The sequence below is a fragment of the Athene noctua genome, chromosome 2 (genome assembly GCF_965140245.1).
Source record: "Athene noctua chromosome 2, bAthNoc1.hap1.1, whole genome shotgun sequence".
NCBI classification, from domain to species: domain Eukaryota; kingdom Metazoa; phylum Chordata; class Aves; order Strigiformes; family Strigidae; genus Athene; species Athene noctua.
In genome coordinates, this window is record NC_134038.1 from 18,076,152 (window position 1) to 18,093,886 (window position 17,735).

The 17,735-nt window shown below is 36.7% G+C and overlaps 1 protein-coding gene across 3 annotated transcripts in view; it reads left to right on the top strand.

Annotated features, from left to right (window-relative positions):
• The window catches only part of CSMD3 (CUB and Sushi multiple domains 3), a 732,271-nt gene that overhangs the window by 112,308 nt on the left and 602,228 nt on the right, over window positions 1-17,735 (top strand). For all 3 annotated transcript variants that reach the window (XM_074897604.1, XM_074897605.1, XM_074897607.1), the window contains exon 3: window positions 6,767-6,879. In XM_074897604.1, the coding sequence (XP_074753705.1) occupies window positions 6,767-6,879 (113 nt within the window). The remainder of the gene's footprint in view (window positions 1-6,766; window positions 6,880-17,735) is intronic.

Sequence of the window (17,735 nt, forward strand, 5' to 3'; positions counted from 1 at the left end):
ACTTTGCAGTTATGAAGAGATTGCTCTAATTTTGTTCCTGCAGTTGGGAGCTTTAAAGTCCAGCATGCAACTAAAAGCTCACTTGATATATGATTAAAGGATCACTGTAAAAGCAGAGAACAAATCATTGATCAAACGTCAGAAATCTCCAGTCAGAAACCTTAAAATCTTGGAAACCATAAATCTAAGATGATTTGTTGTTCATAAATGATGATATAGATGATTTAAAAAAGAGAGTGAGAGATATGACAATTATTTGTGGAGTAAGTATTAAAATCCAGTTTATAAAAGGAAAACAGACAGAGATTCAACTCTTTAGTGTTGTATGACCATGTTTTTTGTGAATCTACAGCATGTGTCAAAATACAGTAACCCACAGGAAGAGGACACAGTGATACACACTGTAAATGGCATGTCTGAAAGAAAATAATTACGTAATTTTCAGTCACTAATAAAATAAAAATTATTACTACAGATTTTTTGTATATATTCAGAAATAATAAAAAATTCTTAGAATTTATTTACTATATTTTAATTAATGGTGACAGGATATTTAGAAATTCCTGCAGACGTAAGACAATGTTTTGTCGCAGACTCCATTTGACCTTTTCCTTTACTGAAAAAAGATCTAAGGATTGAGTCAGAGAACTTCCCCATATATGACACAGATTCCTGCGAAACTAGTCTTTCAGATGGAAACGGACATCTTTTAGTCACTTCATTTGTACATTGGGAAATATTCTGCACTTGCATCCTTAGTACTTAGAGACATCTGAAGACCCAGATAAAATATGTCTTATTTTGCCAAGAAATCTTAACAAATAAAAATATAACAGTTAATATAACATCAGTTATTACTAATCCACTTACAAATTAGTAACACTCATACTCCATGTAACCAATTATTAAAGCAAAATCTTATTGATAATGCAGTTAAAATTGTACAGAATCTTCCTAGAATCTACCTCTTTTCTCTGGTGGTGTTCTCACCCTTCTGATATCCCTCTGGGTCTGGAACAGCTTTGGTTTTCCTCAGGTGGATGAAGATGGCACCAGGGGGTAGTTATCATAAACAACCAGCAAGATGAATACTTTGCCAAAGAGTATGATGGTGATGATGGAGATTTTCTTCTCAGTCTTGGGTCTATTTGAGGTTATTTATACACCTATATTTAATCATATCGCACATGCCTTTTACTCTGGCTCCCAGTTACCAAGTGTTTCTGTTCTGTTCATTCTTACATGGTGAAGTGATTACAAAAAACTTTGCCAGATTCACATTATTGATACTACTTTACAAAGCATCATAATTTTGCTTGCAAATATCTAAATTATGCAAATAATATCTATATATATATATTATATCTCCACATGATAGATCAACTTTATTTTTACCATATTTACTAATGGAGTTTCAGAATTTCTGTAGACAAGAAGTTTTTCAAGAACAACATCTGATGTTTCTAATGTAGAAGAGCTGAATAAATAAAAATGTATCTGAACCTTTTCCTGCACTCCCAGAATTATCTGTTGCCTTTGGGCATCTACCCAGCTAGTTTCATACTTCACATTCACAACTTCAGAGTCTACTAGATGGACATATAATGTGTCCATTTCCTGTGGGTGTAACATACCTGACAAGCTTGCTAAGACAGCAGCGAGAACAAACCAAACATATGTATTAATTTAAAAACTTGTGTCACGGTTCTATGTTGGATAACACTTTGTAGCTGAACTGCAGCATCTCAATCAAATATTCCAGTATAATGTTAAGTTCAAGATTTTATTTTTTAAGAGTTGAAACAGAAAGAAATATATTTTTCGCAGACTTCTATAGACACTGCATTTTGGTTCCCATGGTTTCTCGCCACAGAAGCCAGTATCAGTTGCTTATGGGATATGTTTATGTATTTTAGGGAACATAAATGAGCCAATTCCAAAGCAAAAAAGGGAAAGAGGATAAGGACTGTGTGAATGGAAAGCTCCCTCCCCCTCAAAGCCCACCTGTCCTAGTATAAATTTATTCTGCCAGAGTGGTAGACTATAAAGGGGTGATTGAAGTGTCTAAACATTACATGGGGGCTCATCTAGAATCCCTAAGGGATCCTGCCTGGCCTCCTGCTCTCCAGAAGAGCGATGGGTCTCATGCTGGTCCAATGTCATATCTACCAGCTCTGTGTTGATGTCTCAGGTACCTCACAGTGTCTAAAACAGTAGAGAGACACCTGAATCACTCCATTAGGTATTTTAAATTTGAAAAAAGTTGATGCAAATGGAATGAAGTATGCAAATAGTATTTAAGAGAAAATTGCTGCAGATAAAAAAACCCCTCAGCTACTACAGGAAATTTGAATTTTAAATATGATTAATATGCAGATGATACCAGATGAAGGAGATGACTGCTTGTTTTGCATAAGTGTCCCACCTAAAGTTTTGCTTTTACCAGGGTACTTACTCTCTTCGTTAGCCATTTGTGACTGGTCTGAATAAGTGACAATCAGACCTATGCACATACATTATCTTGCAGGCATTTTGTTGCTTACCTGACATCTCTCTGCTGCAGTTGTTACGTACTTGCTATGTTTTATTTTCAATGGTAAAGAAAACTATTCTAGCTAATATTGATCTTTTTGAAGAGTTTTACACACAAGTGAGACTTAAGCTCTGAGGTCAATGTACTGTAGTACCCAATGAAAAATAGTCAAGTATTATGTTACTTCAATTGTCTGAGCAAATTACATTATATTCCCTTTTGAAAATGTGTAGTATTTTATCAAGTGATATTTGCATGTTGTATTTTACTTATAAAAATTTTTAATTAACTCTGCATCCACTAAACAACAAATAAAACCTCTGCATTTTTTCATATAAATTTAAGCGTAGCAACTGAATTAAAGAATCAAGCTGAACCTTTCTGAGTGAATGCAGCACAGTGATGGTGATAAAAGGCAGACCCCTGAAAGCTAAATGGTATCAAACGGCTCTAATAACGATCCATTTTGCACATGGACCTGTAATACTTGCCACACTAGTAACGTGTTCATTTTAAAAATACCCTACCCATCTAAGTTGTGTATATGTACCACTCATAAAATTAAATAATTTGAGATAAACATGTATTTCTTTTCCGCTGGATATGTGTTTATACCCACAATTGTCTCAAGTCATTGATTAGCTAACTAGATACCAGCTAGACCTACTGTGTGCTGCAAATTAAATTTTTATTCAAATTATTGCTTGGTTTTATGTTAAATCAGATTACTTTCAAGTGGTGATACTTACCAATGAATTAATGTATTTATTGGTTTATGAATAAGCTAATGAAAAATTGCATTGATATTGACTTGTAAAAGAGTGCATATGCCCATTTGGGAGAGTTAAGCATTTTATTAATGTTTTATTGCTAGAATAAAAATATATTTTCATAACAGAATAAAATAATGCATTTCCTAAATCGTAAATATTCTGTAAATAATGCTCTGTCTTTGCACATTCATATTCTTTAATCTACTTTTGATTTAATTACATTAGTCATGAAGATGTTAATGACAAAACAGATCTGTATATACACCTCCTTTATTGTCATTGCTACTTTTTTATGTTTTTGAATTTTCTGGTCATTATGCTGTAAATATTATTATCTTACAATTTGGTTTTCATACCTGTCATGATTGTGACCAATAGCACACATTGGCTATTGCAGTGTCTTTAACAATTGTTTCAGTGAGGGCATAGGGTAATGAATGAATATTTCCTGGAAAAAAAGGCAGGCTATTGTGGGATTTTTTGCCAAAGATTACCTAAGAAAAACCAACAACATAACACCCATTAATTTAGAGTATCTGTTCAGAACATCAAGTAGTAAGAACACTAAGGAGATAGTCATCACAGAACAATATAAAACTTTTTATGGTACCCACAGCAAATGAGTCTCAAGGTGAATTACTAGTACACTACGTAAAACTCATCTAAACGTATCTAAACATTAAAAATAGATAAATCATTAAAATAAATGCTAATATTGCAATTGCAATAATTTTTCAGGAAATAATTTCCTGACCTTTAAAATTCCGGGCTTCTCATCACTCTCTGTCCTTCCCTCTGGTGAGACTAGAAATACTGATAATGGCAGGACATAACTTATCAGTTCATTTCAGAACAAGACTGAGAGTGAATTTCAGTACAAGCAGCAGAAAATGTATTAAGAAACATTAAACACCATTGGTGTTCGCAGTACTTATATCAAGCAAAATTAAAAATATGTACTTTTATTTCCAGTAAAAAATATCAGAGTTCACATATTTTTTTGTTTTTTAAGTGTTCACAAGACCAACCTATGAACTGGATGTTCTGGAATCTTATAGAAATGTACTGAAAAATCAAATGTCTCTGTGAATCATACTTAAAACACAGCTGTTTTATAGTGGGTGTTTTACAAAGTAGTGAAGAGTTTTGGAGATTGTTTGTACATATGTACATTAAATTTTATTTCACATGTAGCAGTAAATTAAAATATAATCATGAATGTATGAATTAAAAAAAAAAAAGGAAATGGTGAATTTATTTTAGGAGAAAAGGTACGTCTTCAGCAACTTTGATTTACGTTAAGCCTACTTTGAGCAGGAGGTTGGACTGTCTGACCTCCATAACTGTCTTCTGACTTAAATTTTTCTATAATTCTAAATTCAAAGTAATGAGCAAAAATAGGGCTCAGCTACAAACACATGAAAACAATTGAATGTTAATAATTAATAAAGTAAATCATCCTAATCTGCTAGACAATTTGCCATACACAACTAACTGGGCTCCAGAGGTATGTCTAGTTTTCTTTTCTGAGTATACACTGCTAAATTATTAAATTTGTTATCTACATATTTTTGACAGGTAAATACTATGGGGTTTGTGGCTCTGGTATGAACCCTGACTGGGTTATTCTCCTAGAACAGAGGAAGTGTTATCTACATCAAATGAAAAGAATGTGTAGAGGTGTCTATCAGCAGAGCATATCAGCAGTGCTATGAGTACACAAAAATTGTCCTTTCATCTCTGTCTCAAACATGCCGGTTTTAATAAAACCAAACGAACCAACAAAAAAAACCCCTCCTAGGTACCCCGTAACTCCTTGCAAGAGAGTTGTCTTTATGGTCCTGGTTTGAGCCCAGAGGGTAGTTGAGCACCACCCAGCTGCTCACTCACCCCATCCCTGCCGGTGCTGGGAAGAAGAAAAATAATAATTTAAAAAAAAAAAAAAAAAAAGGCTGAGGAGAGATAAGGACAGGGAGGGGTTGCTCACCCATTTAAATGGTCACAGGCAAAAGACACTCCTAGGGGAAGGAGAAATAAACAAGAACATCACTTTAATTCTAACACTTTACAAAACCAACATTCAACAGACAGAATGGGACAGTGAGAAAAGTTATCATATCTTAAAAACAGCTTCTCCCACCTCTCCTTTCTCTCTAGGCTCTTTTTTTCCTGATATTTCTACCTCCTCCTCCGGGGGATGGGGGGGGTGGGGGTGCAGTCAGTCCAATGCTTCTCCCTCCAGGGTCGGAGGGATGCGCTGCTCTGCATTCCTTCCCCTGCTCCACTTGACATCCCTCTCACAGCAGACAGTCCTCCACAAACTCTCTTCACTGCGAGTCCTCCCCACAGGACACATTCTTCCTGAGGTGCTCTGGCGTGGGTCACCTCCACATGTTGCAGTCCTCCTAGTGCCGAACTACAACAGCAGGGGCTGCTTCTTCCCATAGAGCCCCGGAGATCCTCCCCAGGCTGCAGGAGGAATCTCTGTTCCTCCGGTGACCCCCATGGTGGCAGGGAGGGCAGCCCTGCCATCCATCCCACCATGGGATACAGCCCACCTGCCCCCACTGCCTCCTTCCCTTCACTGACCTCGGTGTTTGTACAGGTGTCCCTCTCCTAACTCAAAGTCGTCCCCAACTCAGGTTCCCCTTCTTAAATACATTATCCCAGAGGCACGGCCACCATCACTAAGTGGCTCAGCCTTGGCCAGAGGCGGGACTGACTTGGAGCTGGGGGAGCTTTGAGAAGCTTCTCACAGGGGCCACCACTGTAGACCCCTCCCCTGGTACCAAAACCCTGCCACCCAAACCCCGCACATGAGGGATGTATGATTTCACAATGATGCTCTTTGGATTTCCTGTTTGAGTTGAAAGCAGAAATATCTTCTTTGAGGTTAAAGTACATAGGTTAAGTAATTTTAAATTTCCTCAGTAAAGTGAATCATGGTCCCCTTTCTCTCATCATATTACTGCAGAAGATTCACCCACTACAGATTTTAACAGAAGTCAGTGTAAAATATAAAATGCAACAGATGTTTTAACATAACCCTAAATAGTATAAATTGGCTAACGGTTTGTGGCTCTTTTTTTTTTTTTTTTTTGTGTGTGTGTGTGTGTTTTTGTTTGTTTGGGGTTTTTTTGGTTGTTTGTTTTTTTTTTTTTTTTTTCATTTATTGATAATCTGGACTCTTTTTAAAGTCCAGTTTCTATATCTTACTATCATCTCTAAGTAGTTTTCTCTAAACAACATACCTTACCTGGCTCCATGTCCACGAAAGCTGCTAAAATTTGATATTGATTTCTTAAACTATTATATAAATATAATTTTCTTAAGTAAACTATATACTTTTAAGTCCATTGCCCTTTCCATTATGAAATATTGTTTGGAACAGCAACCTGTCACACACAATTCTATTTTTTTCAGACAATTAACCACGAGTTGTGGGTTTTTTGTTTTTTAGGTTAACGGGATTTCATCTCCCTCCACCTGTGACAAGTACGAAATCTGTATTTTCACTGCGCTTGACAAGTGACTTTGCAGTTAGTGCTCATGGGTTTAAAGTGTACTATGAAGGTAAGACATTCTTAACAAAAGATTTTGGATTTTCTTCTCTGTTCTCTATATATAATGAAACAAATGTCCCACAAAAATATATAGAAATACACATTTGTAAAATCTTATGTGGGTTACAGGGTCAGTCATTCACATGCATAGACTCACATCTGACACCAAAATATTTAAAACTCTACTGTCTATAGTCCCATCCAGTCACAAATGTTTTATGACCTTTAATAATGCCAAATTCTTTAAATTCTGAAAAACATAAACATGGTCTTTCTGGTTCTTCAAACATACTCTTATTCAAATTAATGCCAAGACATTATTATTCACTCTTGAATTTCACTAGATAGTTGAAATTATATCTGCAAGTTTTATGGACAGATTCCTTCTCATACTTTTGCATAGGAGAAATGCTACTCAGTTCTCTGAACTGACATAAAACTACTTCCCTACTGCAATTTTCACAATTATCTACAGTTTTCACACAGACACTGAAGTAAATGAGGGTGCACAGGTATTTCTGAAGTTCAGAAGTTCAGATTTATGTTCCAGGAAGGATGTTGTTTATGACCAAACTCATTTTAGTAATGTTTGAAGACTTGGAGTATATCATCCATCCATTTTTTAAAATCAGGTTATTGGCCCTGGGACTATGAACTCTAATATGTATTTATAGGATATAAACAGAAACTGTTGGGTTTATCTTTTTTTTATTTTCTTTTTTAAATTGATCTAAGGACACTTGATCTTTCTGCTTCCATTAAGTGTCTCTGTCAGCAAGCCAGAAAATATAGTAAACTGCCTGGAGAAGCTCTGAGGCCATTGTTATACACTGCTCAGTCCTGCCTGCAACAGAAACTAATCTCTGAGAAAGTAACTAGCTGAGTAACACTTTGATAGCTAGGAAAATATCCGAAAAGTGGTAATTCAATGAAGGGCTGCCATAGAAATACAGCCCAGAATCATCTGTAGTAAAATGTATTCAGCCATTGACATAGTTTATCTTCAGGTACGATGCATTAGAATGCTACTTCATATAGAAATTCCCTTCGTACTTATGTAAAGGTATGAAATGGAAAATGCAAACGAATTTTCAGGCCTTTCTTGTCCCTTGAGTTATCATAGAAAGCAAATGAAGCAGTTACACACACACTTTTTTCTGGCTTGTACGCAAGCAAGAGGTAATTTACAAAACACACATCCAAGCCATGTGTAACTGGTTTTGGCTGGATTGTAGCTTCTTTATAGTCTGTTAAGATAGGTGTAACAATTTTTTGGCTATATCATAGCTACTCTGTAGTCTGTTAGTTTTTCATGTGTTAGTAACTTTGTGCAGCATCTGTATTATTACAAAAATGTTATATATAAATTCCTATGGTTTTTTAACGATGAAAAATATAATATATACTACCCTTATGCATATTAAGAAAATATGTAGCATTTTGTATCATTGATTTGGTGCCATAAATTGGGAAATTCATATTCACTATATATGGTATCAGCTGCTGTCCTTATACATTTTTCCAAGGTTTTGCACTACTAATGCTAACATAGTGTGCTATGCCTTTCAGCTATGACAGAGGATGATGAAACCTGAATTAGAAGATTACCAATAGAGTTCAGTTTGCACATATGACTGATTCCTCATATAGTTCCTTTCTAGGCTAAAATAACATGCCAATTAGAAGAACTCAGGCTCCTAAATAGCTGACAAGTGTGTGGAAATTTTGCCTTCAACCACAGAAATCAACTTTTTAGAACAAAACAGAAATTTGTTACCTTGAATTTGATACTCATCTTTGAATCTGAGGCTTTATTTTGTGATTTCAGACATAGTGAAAGAAGTTAGGCTAGACCCCAGAGTTTCAGTTCACTGGAGTCTCCCTTCCCACAGCCAGATCTAATTTTTTTTAAGAGCTGCATCAAGTCAGCTTAATTCAGTGAGAGAATTTTTCTTTCAATTCCTGTTTTTCTGACTTCCTATGAAGATACCTGTCTTTACCCAGCTAGCAAAGAAATGAAAACTCGTTATGTTTCATTCACTTCATGCATCATTCCTTGACATGAGAGAATAGATGTATTTAAATGATAATCACATCAGGGCAATCTCCATTTCTGTTCTTTTACTCTTTGTGAATGTGTATAACCCTGTAATCAACATTTTCAGGTCTGGTTCTACCTAGTATCTAATTTTCAAAAATTTTGATTGCCCAGTAACTCCTTTTTAGCTTACTGATGAAACATCTGCATACTTAGTACCCCTAAATATCAGACCACATACTTATAAGTGCTTCATTATGGATTTGTAATTTAAAACCTAAGGTAGAAATGATTAGCAACCTATCATTGCAATAAAGCAAAATGATAGACAGAGGTAGCATAAGATGGCAGGATGAGCAGTAAAGACATATATTTGAAAGGATTAGATCCAGGTGTGATTTGAAAAAGAAGGAACATACCTTTCATAATCCAGGATCATTTAAAATACTTTTAAATGTTTGGAAATATAGGACATAGAGAGATGGCTATATTGGATGCATTACTGTTCACTTCCTTTTAAAAAAAAAAAAAAAAAACACCAAAAAAAACCCAAAACACCCAAATAAGCAAAGCCCATAAACATCTCTTTCTTTGGCCTCCCATAGTCCTTGACACATTTGCGGTTGAGCTGAAAGTTGACAAGAAACTCCAGACTACCTGACAGAATCTGTGGAAACGATGAGTCTACTGTGGACTTTCTTGATCATAACATAGAGGAACATATTAATCTTCTGGTCTCCTGAGAATAAAAATGTGTATGAAAACATATAAAATTATATCATCAATAGAACTACAGTGCTGGACCATCATATGTAAGGCCCTGCAATTGCGTCTGGTTGAACTAAGTACACAACAGACCACAGAAATACCCACTCTGGCCTCCTGCCATCAATATCATAAACCTCAATCTGTATCCTCCATCCCTCCATCCTTCTTACTCCTCCTTATCTCCTTCTCTCTGTCTTTCTCTTTTCACCTTCTTGCTTTCCTCAATGTCAAGTGGCATATTTGGGTTAGCTTTGGTACCATTTTGGACATACCTCTCCATGTTCATGTTCTCTATTATTTGGGAAAGAACATGTCTGAGAAATAGTGAGATACACCTCTCTATATAGCCCAACAGACCTAGAGAAAAAGGATTCCATGAGAGAAAACTGAAACTGATTACTTGACAGAAAAAGACTTACAGTGGCAACAGAAAATGGTGAGATGCATTGAAAATTAAGGAGGGATTTTAAGAAAAAAACTCGAGCTACAATATCACCAGCAGCAATTTATCATTTCATCATTGTGTAGTGACACAGCTTTGCTGGCTGGAGTGAGGAGTGGAGGAGTTACAAGTCTGCTGATTCCATGCCTATTTTTTTTTGGAGAGGGTTCTGGTTTTTTTTTTGTTTTGGTTTGGTTTTTTTTTGGTAGCTTTCAGGATTCAGAATCTGTGTAACATTGATGGATATTAATGCATGTAGGAGAAATGCTATATTAATCCCTTATTTGATAATTTAGGTGAAGTCACAAAGTATCTCTGTCAATTTAATTTAATTTAATTTATTTTGTTTTATTTATTTTAGTTTAGTTTAGTTTAGTTCTGATAAGATTGTTTTGGTTTCAGACTAGAAGAATTTAATGCACTTTTCCATTTCCTGTTGTTCTGAGATACATAAGAAACTTTATTCATTGAGAGTACAGGAGGGGAAATACAGCTGCTAAGAAAGAAAGCGACACAGCAACTTGGCCCATGCAGCAAGGGGCTTCAGTGAACTCCGTCCTGCTTTGAACAGTGCTTCCTTTTGTCACTGGGTTGTTTTATAGATATTAAACAGGTAGCTGACATTGTTAAAATCATTGTCTTCAATATCAAATTTACTGTTAGAATTTATGGCAATCTTTATTCAAGGTAAATATGATAGACATTTTTGTGCTCTCCTATTAATCATAAGGAAGAAAAAAAGAGCTTAATATATAATTTTTATAAGGAAAACTCTGAATGTCCTGGAGATGGATTGCAATTATTTATAATAGTGTTATCAAATATAATTTTATCTGTTTTGTACCGCTACACATGATGAATTATTAGACATAAGAATTCACATACTGAATTATTAGACACTAAAAATAATGAAATAGTCTTCCTGTTTGTACTGGAGTGGTGCTATAGGAATTCAGCAGTTCTGCTGAAATGCTTTTGATAGGGGTTTGAGAGCAATGTTAAAAATTTCAAGACAGATCTCATCTTTATGGATAATGGGAGCAGGGGACAGGAAAGAAGGGAGCAGATGGTGTTTATTAACAGAACAGGATTTCCATCTAGTGACTTCTAGGGACCTATCATGCATTTCTTTCAGCAACATTAAGAAAAATTGGTAGCTGATATACAGGATTATTGAAGCATGTAGATCAGAAATAGGACTTAAATGTGCCATGATGTGAATGCTAAAAATAATTTTGGCAGTTGGTATAGACCTAGAGAATGTGGACAAATAGGAAAATCTATTTTTACCTCTCCTGCACATCAGAATTCAGAAATGTGGCCACACATAATCTAAATCTTGGATTTAGGTAAGATTCATGAAGTACTAGCTGTATTAAGATAATAATATCACTACTAATTTCATATAAAAATTTAAAGAAGTACAAATGAATTATACTTTAATGTTGGAGTGGTCTCTATAAAAGGTCTACTCAAAAAGTATTTGACAGGTTGGAGTTGTAAAAGCCACAGACTTTAATCTGTAAATTTGTCACCAGGCTTATCACCTGACAGACACTACAGGTTGGGGTTTTTTTTGTTCAGATTTTGCCATAGTTATTTTGGATATGGCTGCTTTCTGTCATAAGATTTCTTCAGCAAACCGTTAATAAAAATGGAATTAAATTGAGTTTGCCTGATGTTTCTGAAAGAAAAGTCCACAAAGAAAATAAAAGAATAATTAAAATAGCATGAATTCTTTTGCATGAATAGCAAAAGAATGCTTAAATCACCTAAAGAGATGTATTCATCATGGAAACTCTTGTTTTGGAAATGAAACATAATAAATTTAAGAAGGAAGCATACTAAACATAAGAAGGCAATCTAAACTCTACATTTTTACTTCCATTCAACCTATTAGATAACAAGAAAAATAAAGGTGCAGGGGTTGGAATACTAACTGTGGACAGGAAACATCCCAACAATGCCTGTTCATAGACTTGTATCCACAGCATGTGATGCAGAAATAAAATGGCTGCATATTCAGGGAAATAGAAAACTTGAAAGATGCTTATGAGGCTTTGACTTTATTCTATCATTCTTCAATATAGTCATTAACATGGTAGGTGGTTCTGAACTCCCTTGATACAGGGAAGGCAAAGAGAAAGTTACAATTTGCATTATTTTCAAATTAATTTATTAAATAAAGGGGAACTGTCAAATGAACAAAGTTTAGAAAAAGAATAAGTAAAATATGTAAGCTAAAAAATGTGGTGCTATCTCATGTTGCAAAGTGATTTTTTTTTGAAGTGTAACTCCACTAAGAGAAATGAAGTTGCACAAATTTCATGCTGTGGTTAACAATAGCAGAATATTATCCTGCTTTTGATCATATTATTAATACTTCAGAATCAGTCCAGACAAAAAGCAGAACAAGAAGTCCACCCTATTAAAAGTTTCAGAATACCTCACATATATTCATAGAATCACAAAATCATTCAGGTTGGAAAAGACCCTTGGGATCATCAAGTCCAACCATCAGCCCTATTCTACAAAGTTCTCCCCTACACCATATCCCCCAACATCTCATCTAAACGACCCTTAAACACATCCAGGGATGGTGACTCCACCACCTCCCCGGGCAGCCTATTCCACTCTCTGACCACTCTTTCTGTGAAATTCTTTTTCCTAATGTCCAGTCTAAACCTCCCCTGTTGCAGTTTAAAGTCGTCCCCCCTTGTTCTGTCACTAATCACCTGTGAGAAGAGACCAGCACCAACCTCTCTACAATGTCCTTTCAGGGAGCTGTAGAGAGTGATGAGGTCTCCCCTCAGCTTCTCCTCCTCAAACTGAACAGTCCCAGCTCCTTCAATCGCTCCTCACAGGATCTGTTCTCCAGGCCCTTCACCAGCTTCGTTGCCCTCCTCTGCACTCGCTCCAGCACCTCGATATCTCTCTCAAAATAAAATAAAATAAAATAAAATATTTTTATAAACACTTGTATAAAGTAATTTTATACAAGTTCCAACATTCATTAGAATTAAAGGCTAGTTGTCTAGAACTTCTTCCTGAAGAGAACTTTCTCCCTCATGATACACAGAAAAATCTTTGCTTCCTTGGATATTAAATGGTTTGCTCACTGCAGTGTTTTGATACCAAATTAGATTACAGTATTTGAAAGGAATCTAAATGAATAATCTATGAAATTTTATCTAGTAAAACTATAAATTAATATTTTCCCATGTATCATATAGAGATTTATAGCCATATGGCATCTTCCTAGCCAGTGGTTTTTTTAAATCATAAGTAACATTTCCAAAGCACACTCAGTTAATGCTTAACATTGTCAAAAAATAAAATCAGTATTTCTGGAAATTTTTTTTTTTCCTAGTTGATCCAGTGTAGCCTGTGTGTCACAATACATCATTACCTCAGGACTATCTTGCTAATTCTAATGCCAGAAGTACTTGTAATGCTGTAGCACAGAAAATAAACACTGTTTGTGAAATCAATATGAGGTTGTATTGGTGCTTATTAATTTTAAATAATTTACTTCTATGTTGTATTGTTCCCACCATTCCTGTATAGATCCAGACAGAGTAAAGAAAAATAGGCCTGTGGACTTAATCTGGGTTTTATTGCATTTCACACCATTTTCTTCTGGAAACAAATTCAGCTCTTGAAGATATCAAGCTTTAAGAAAACTACCACTTTCTTTCATTCCACTGATCAACCTGACTCACTTAGAAACAAGACTATATAACTCCGATTTTTACATTTCCAGTCACTGCCTCTTGTTCTGCTTTTATCTGCTAAATTACAGAGCCCTTAGTATTAGCATCTGTTAGTTCTTATGTTAGGTTCTTAAGTACTGCAATATAATCACACACTTCAGAGTATTCTTGCTCTTTAATATGGGCTTTTAAGTTCTAACATAAAGTGTTTTGTTCCAAATCATAAATTATTTTGTGCTATTATTCTGCATTTTCATCATTTTGTGAGTGTTGTGATGTCTGTGTGAAAAACAGGCCTGGTCAGTATGCTCATCTAGCCGAGTCCCACACCTGATCACCACAACCTGTCCTATCTTCTTATTAAATCCTTTTTTAACCCTCAGTGCATTCTCACTCCCTATCCTGTGTGTGTGTGAGGGCTTCAAATGCTGAGTGGAGTCAGACTGGGGGTGCAGGTGCCCCTGGCCTGTGGGTATCAGCTACTGGAGTGGGTGAGGGTCTTGGCTGCCACTCACTGGGTGTCACATCCCACTCAGATGAGGGAGACAAGTGACTCACATTCGTAAATCACCAACAGAGCGGACAATGGTGAGACAAGTCTCCAAGTCCAAATGTTTATTAACTTCCCACAATGTACTAATTGAATACACGATAAATGGCTAAGTATACAATGAGTTGTGGCAAGCAATACAGTATGCCTTGCATTTCTTAATGGTAGTGAAGGAAAAGAGGAAAAGGAAAGGAGGGAGATGGAGGGGAATAGAGAAATAGAGATCACCGGTCTGGGTTCCTGTGTAGATCCTGCCAGTGGAAGCCCAAGGAGGCATCCATCTTCTTCATTTCACTTCACTCTCCGGGCCCCCCCTTCCAGCTGCATCCTGTGTTTTTGGGGCAGCCTTTTCAGCTTCGACCTCCACACTATCCAACGCAAGACTATAGTTTCATTACTTGTATTTGAGACATTCCTTAGCTTGGAGGGCCTCCACTCTCCTGCGAACATTTATCTGGTTCTCGGGCTGTTTTTCTCAGTCCATGTTTCTTGCAGGCCTGTTTTTACAAGTCATCTCTCACACTGGGGTAGCAACAGTGTATGTCCCAAAAACCAGCTACTGGGAGGAACAGGCATGAGTGAAGCAAGTGAGGGGCTCAGCGCCAGCAGCTGGAGCAGGCTGTGTGCCTGGTGTTGGGGGAGTGTGGGTGGCAATTGTCTGTTTTCCAAACCAGGTGTGCATGTGTCAGTCATCAGCATGATTCCAGCTGGACTTGACAGCAGGTAGGTATCAAATGGGTGCAGAGTCCATGCTGGCGAATTGTGTGAGTGCTGCGTTTTTGCTAGTGAGCATCAGGCTGGACCAGCCAGCGAGTAGGGGACCCATGGAGCTGGTAAGAGGGCCTGGGATCTGTGCAGGGGTGCCGGCCAGACAGAAGGGTTGTGCTGGTACATGGGGGACCTGCAAATGTCTGTGTACTTGTGAACCCAGATAGTTCATGTGTGTGCCTGCATGAGTGACCTCCTGTGCCTAACAGATGAAAAGGAGACGAGGGTGCTAGTGCTTGTGTTTTATGTGAGTTCTGTAGGTAGGTGCTGTTGTGGCAGTCTGTACCAGTTGTGTTGGTGTCTTCTGTGTGTGTATGTTCCTCTGGGATACATGTTTAGTTGTGCAACCAGTTAAACCTGCAAATGGGAAAGCAGGAATGAGGTCTGTTGGCCTGAGTCACACACACCATGTCTTAAGGTGCCTCGAGCTGGGCTTCTGTGGCTGGACAAGAAAAATCTCCAGGCCCCAGAGCTGCTGGAGGCAGTGGTCGCTTATAACATCCCTTCACAGCCTTCAATATTATTTGGGTTCATCAAGCATAATTTGCCCTTAGTAAACCTATGCTTGACTATTCCAAATTACCTTCATCCTTCAGGTGTTAGAAAATGGATTACAAAAGTGTGCTCTTCAGATTACTTCCAGGAACTGAGGGAAGGGGTACTAGTTTATAGTACCTTTGGTGGTCCCTCTTGCTTTCTTTGGGACAGGTGTATCACTAGTCTGTCTAGTCATGAGGGACTACACATTGCCTTTTCTATGTTGTCCATTTTTGTCTTCTCCACTTACCAGTGTATCTGTATTTTTCCCTGTCCTTTTTGTTACTAGAATACTTGTAGAATCCCTTTTTTAAAACCCATCACAGCCCTCACTAGTGTTAGTGCCCTTTGGATTTAGCCTTCTTCATTTTGACCCCAGAGTACTGAAGCAAGCAACACTTTTATACTGCTTTCTTGTTGTCTACTCTTTTTTTTTTTTTTTTTTTTTTGTCTGTGCTTCTTTGCAGTTCGTTAAGAAGCTCCTAGTTTCATGAGTTGTTTGCCAAAGTTCACTTCCCCTTAAAATAGTTGGTTGTCTTTTCAAAAGATCAGCAGTCTTTCTGGCTGTCCTTTCTCCTCATAATTGTTTCCCAGGAGATTCTGCCTAACAATTCCCCAAATAAATCCAAATGTGATGTCTTAAATTGTAGCATCCCAATTTTGCTACTTACTTCCTGGCCTTCTTTCTAATCCTAGGGCTCAGTTCTCTTCTACTCTAGTTAGGTCCCTGTCCCCTGACAAGTCTATTTTTAAAAGCCCTCCTTTTGAGGTAAGCAAGTCTGCTTGCAGTTATGTTCTTTGACTTGATCAGGTGGTTTCATTTCTTCACAGCAATCCTACTTCATCTAAAATGAGGTACCATGATTAAAGAGGCCAAACCCATGAAGACAACTGTGCAGCTAGACACTCCTCTGCTAGATTCGCTTGCTCATAGAGTTTTTCTCCTTAACCAGAAGGATTGGGAGGGATATGAACACCGTCTGGGATCACATACGCCTCAGTCTTCCCCTCAGAACCCCATACCAACCTTTGATCTCCTTAAGGTTTTCCTTGGCCATGTTTTTACCACTCACATTGGTGAACAGCATGAATTAGCAGTTGTGAAGCTGAACAAATAACAATTACTCTGTGAAATTATGTGTATGGGCTCCAGACAAGAAGCACGCAGTCCAGGATTATAGGTCTTGCTTGCAGACAGGGGACTGTGCCATGCAGGAGAGAGAATCTAACCACTAGTACCTCTCAAATACCTCTCAAATACTCAGTATGGATGGCTGTGTCACTTTATTAATAGTATGCAAAAGTACAGTTAAAGATTGTTCCTGCTGCCAAGAATTTGCCATCCTATTTTAGAGAGAATATGTGATGAATTCATCCAGATAGACTTCTCTTCCTTGTTCGTTCATTTGCAAAATAACATATAATTTGTAGGAAAAAAGCTCATGCACATGTGCTTGATTATAAACCTCGTGTTTTATTCTACCATAATTACCAGTTGGACTTTAGTTGTTGTCCTTTGGGTGCTAAATTTTCTTTGCTAAGTCTTAAAAAAAATAAATAAAGAAGTTGATTGATCAGAGAGCCACAAAACCATGCATAATTTTGTTCCAGGCAAATATGAATGGAAATATATTCATTTGTTTTAACATCTGCAAAAAAGTCATTATCTGAAAGTTAAAAACCTATGAGTAGCCTATCATTTCTTCTGCCTTAAGAAATATTTAATTATTGCAAGAAAATATGTCTCCGTTAGTCTGGAAAAAATCCACTTACTATTTCAATGTTCTGTTTAATTTATTTCTTTCAGAATAATGTTGTTAAATAAGTTATATTTGTCAACCTATGGTACTGTAATTTATCATTTTGATACATGCCTCATATTGAAGTTTAACTAAGACAGTGATTAATTTGAGATCTTAATTAAATGTCAGCCTTACTTTAGTTTTTTTCTTATATTTTCAATGTCATTTTTCATGCAAAAAAAAATATACATTGCAAGTCTTGAAAGAAATTTCCCAAGGTTTTCTGAGGTTTTCTTTGTGAACTTATA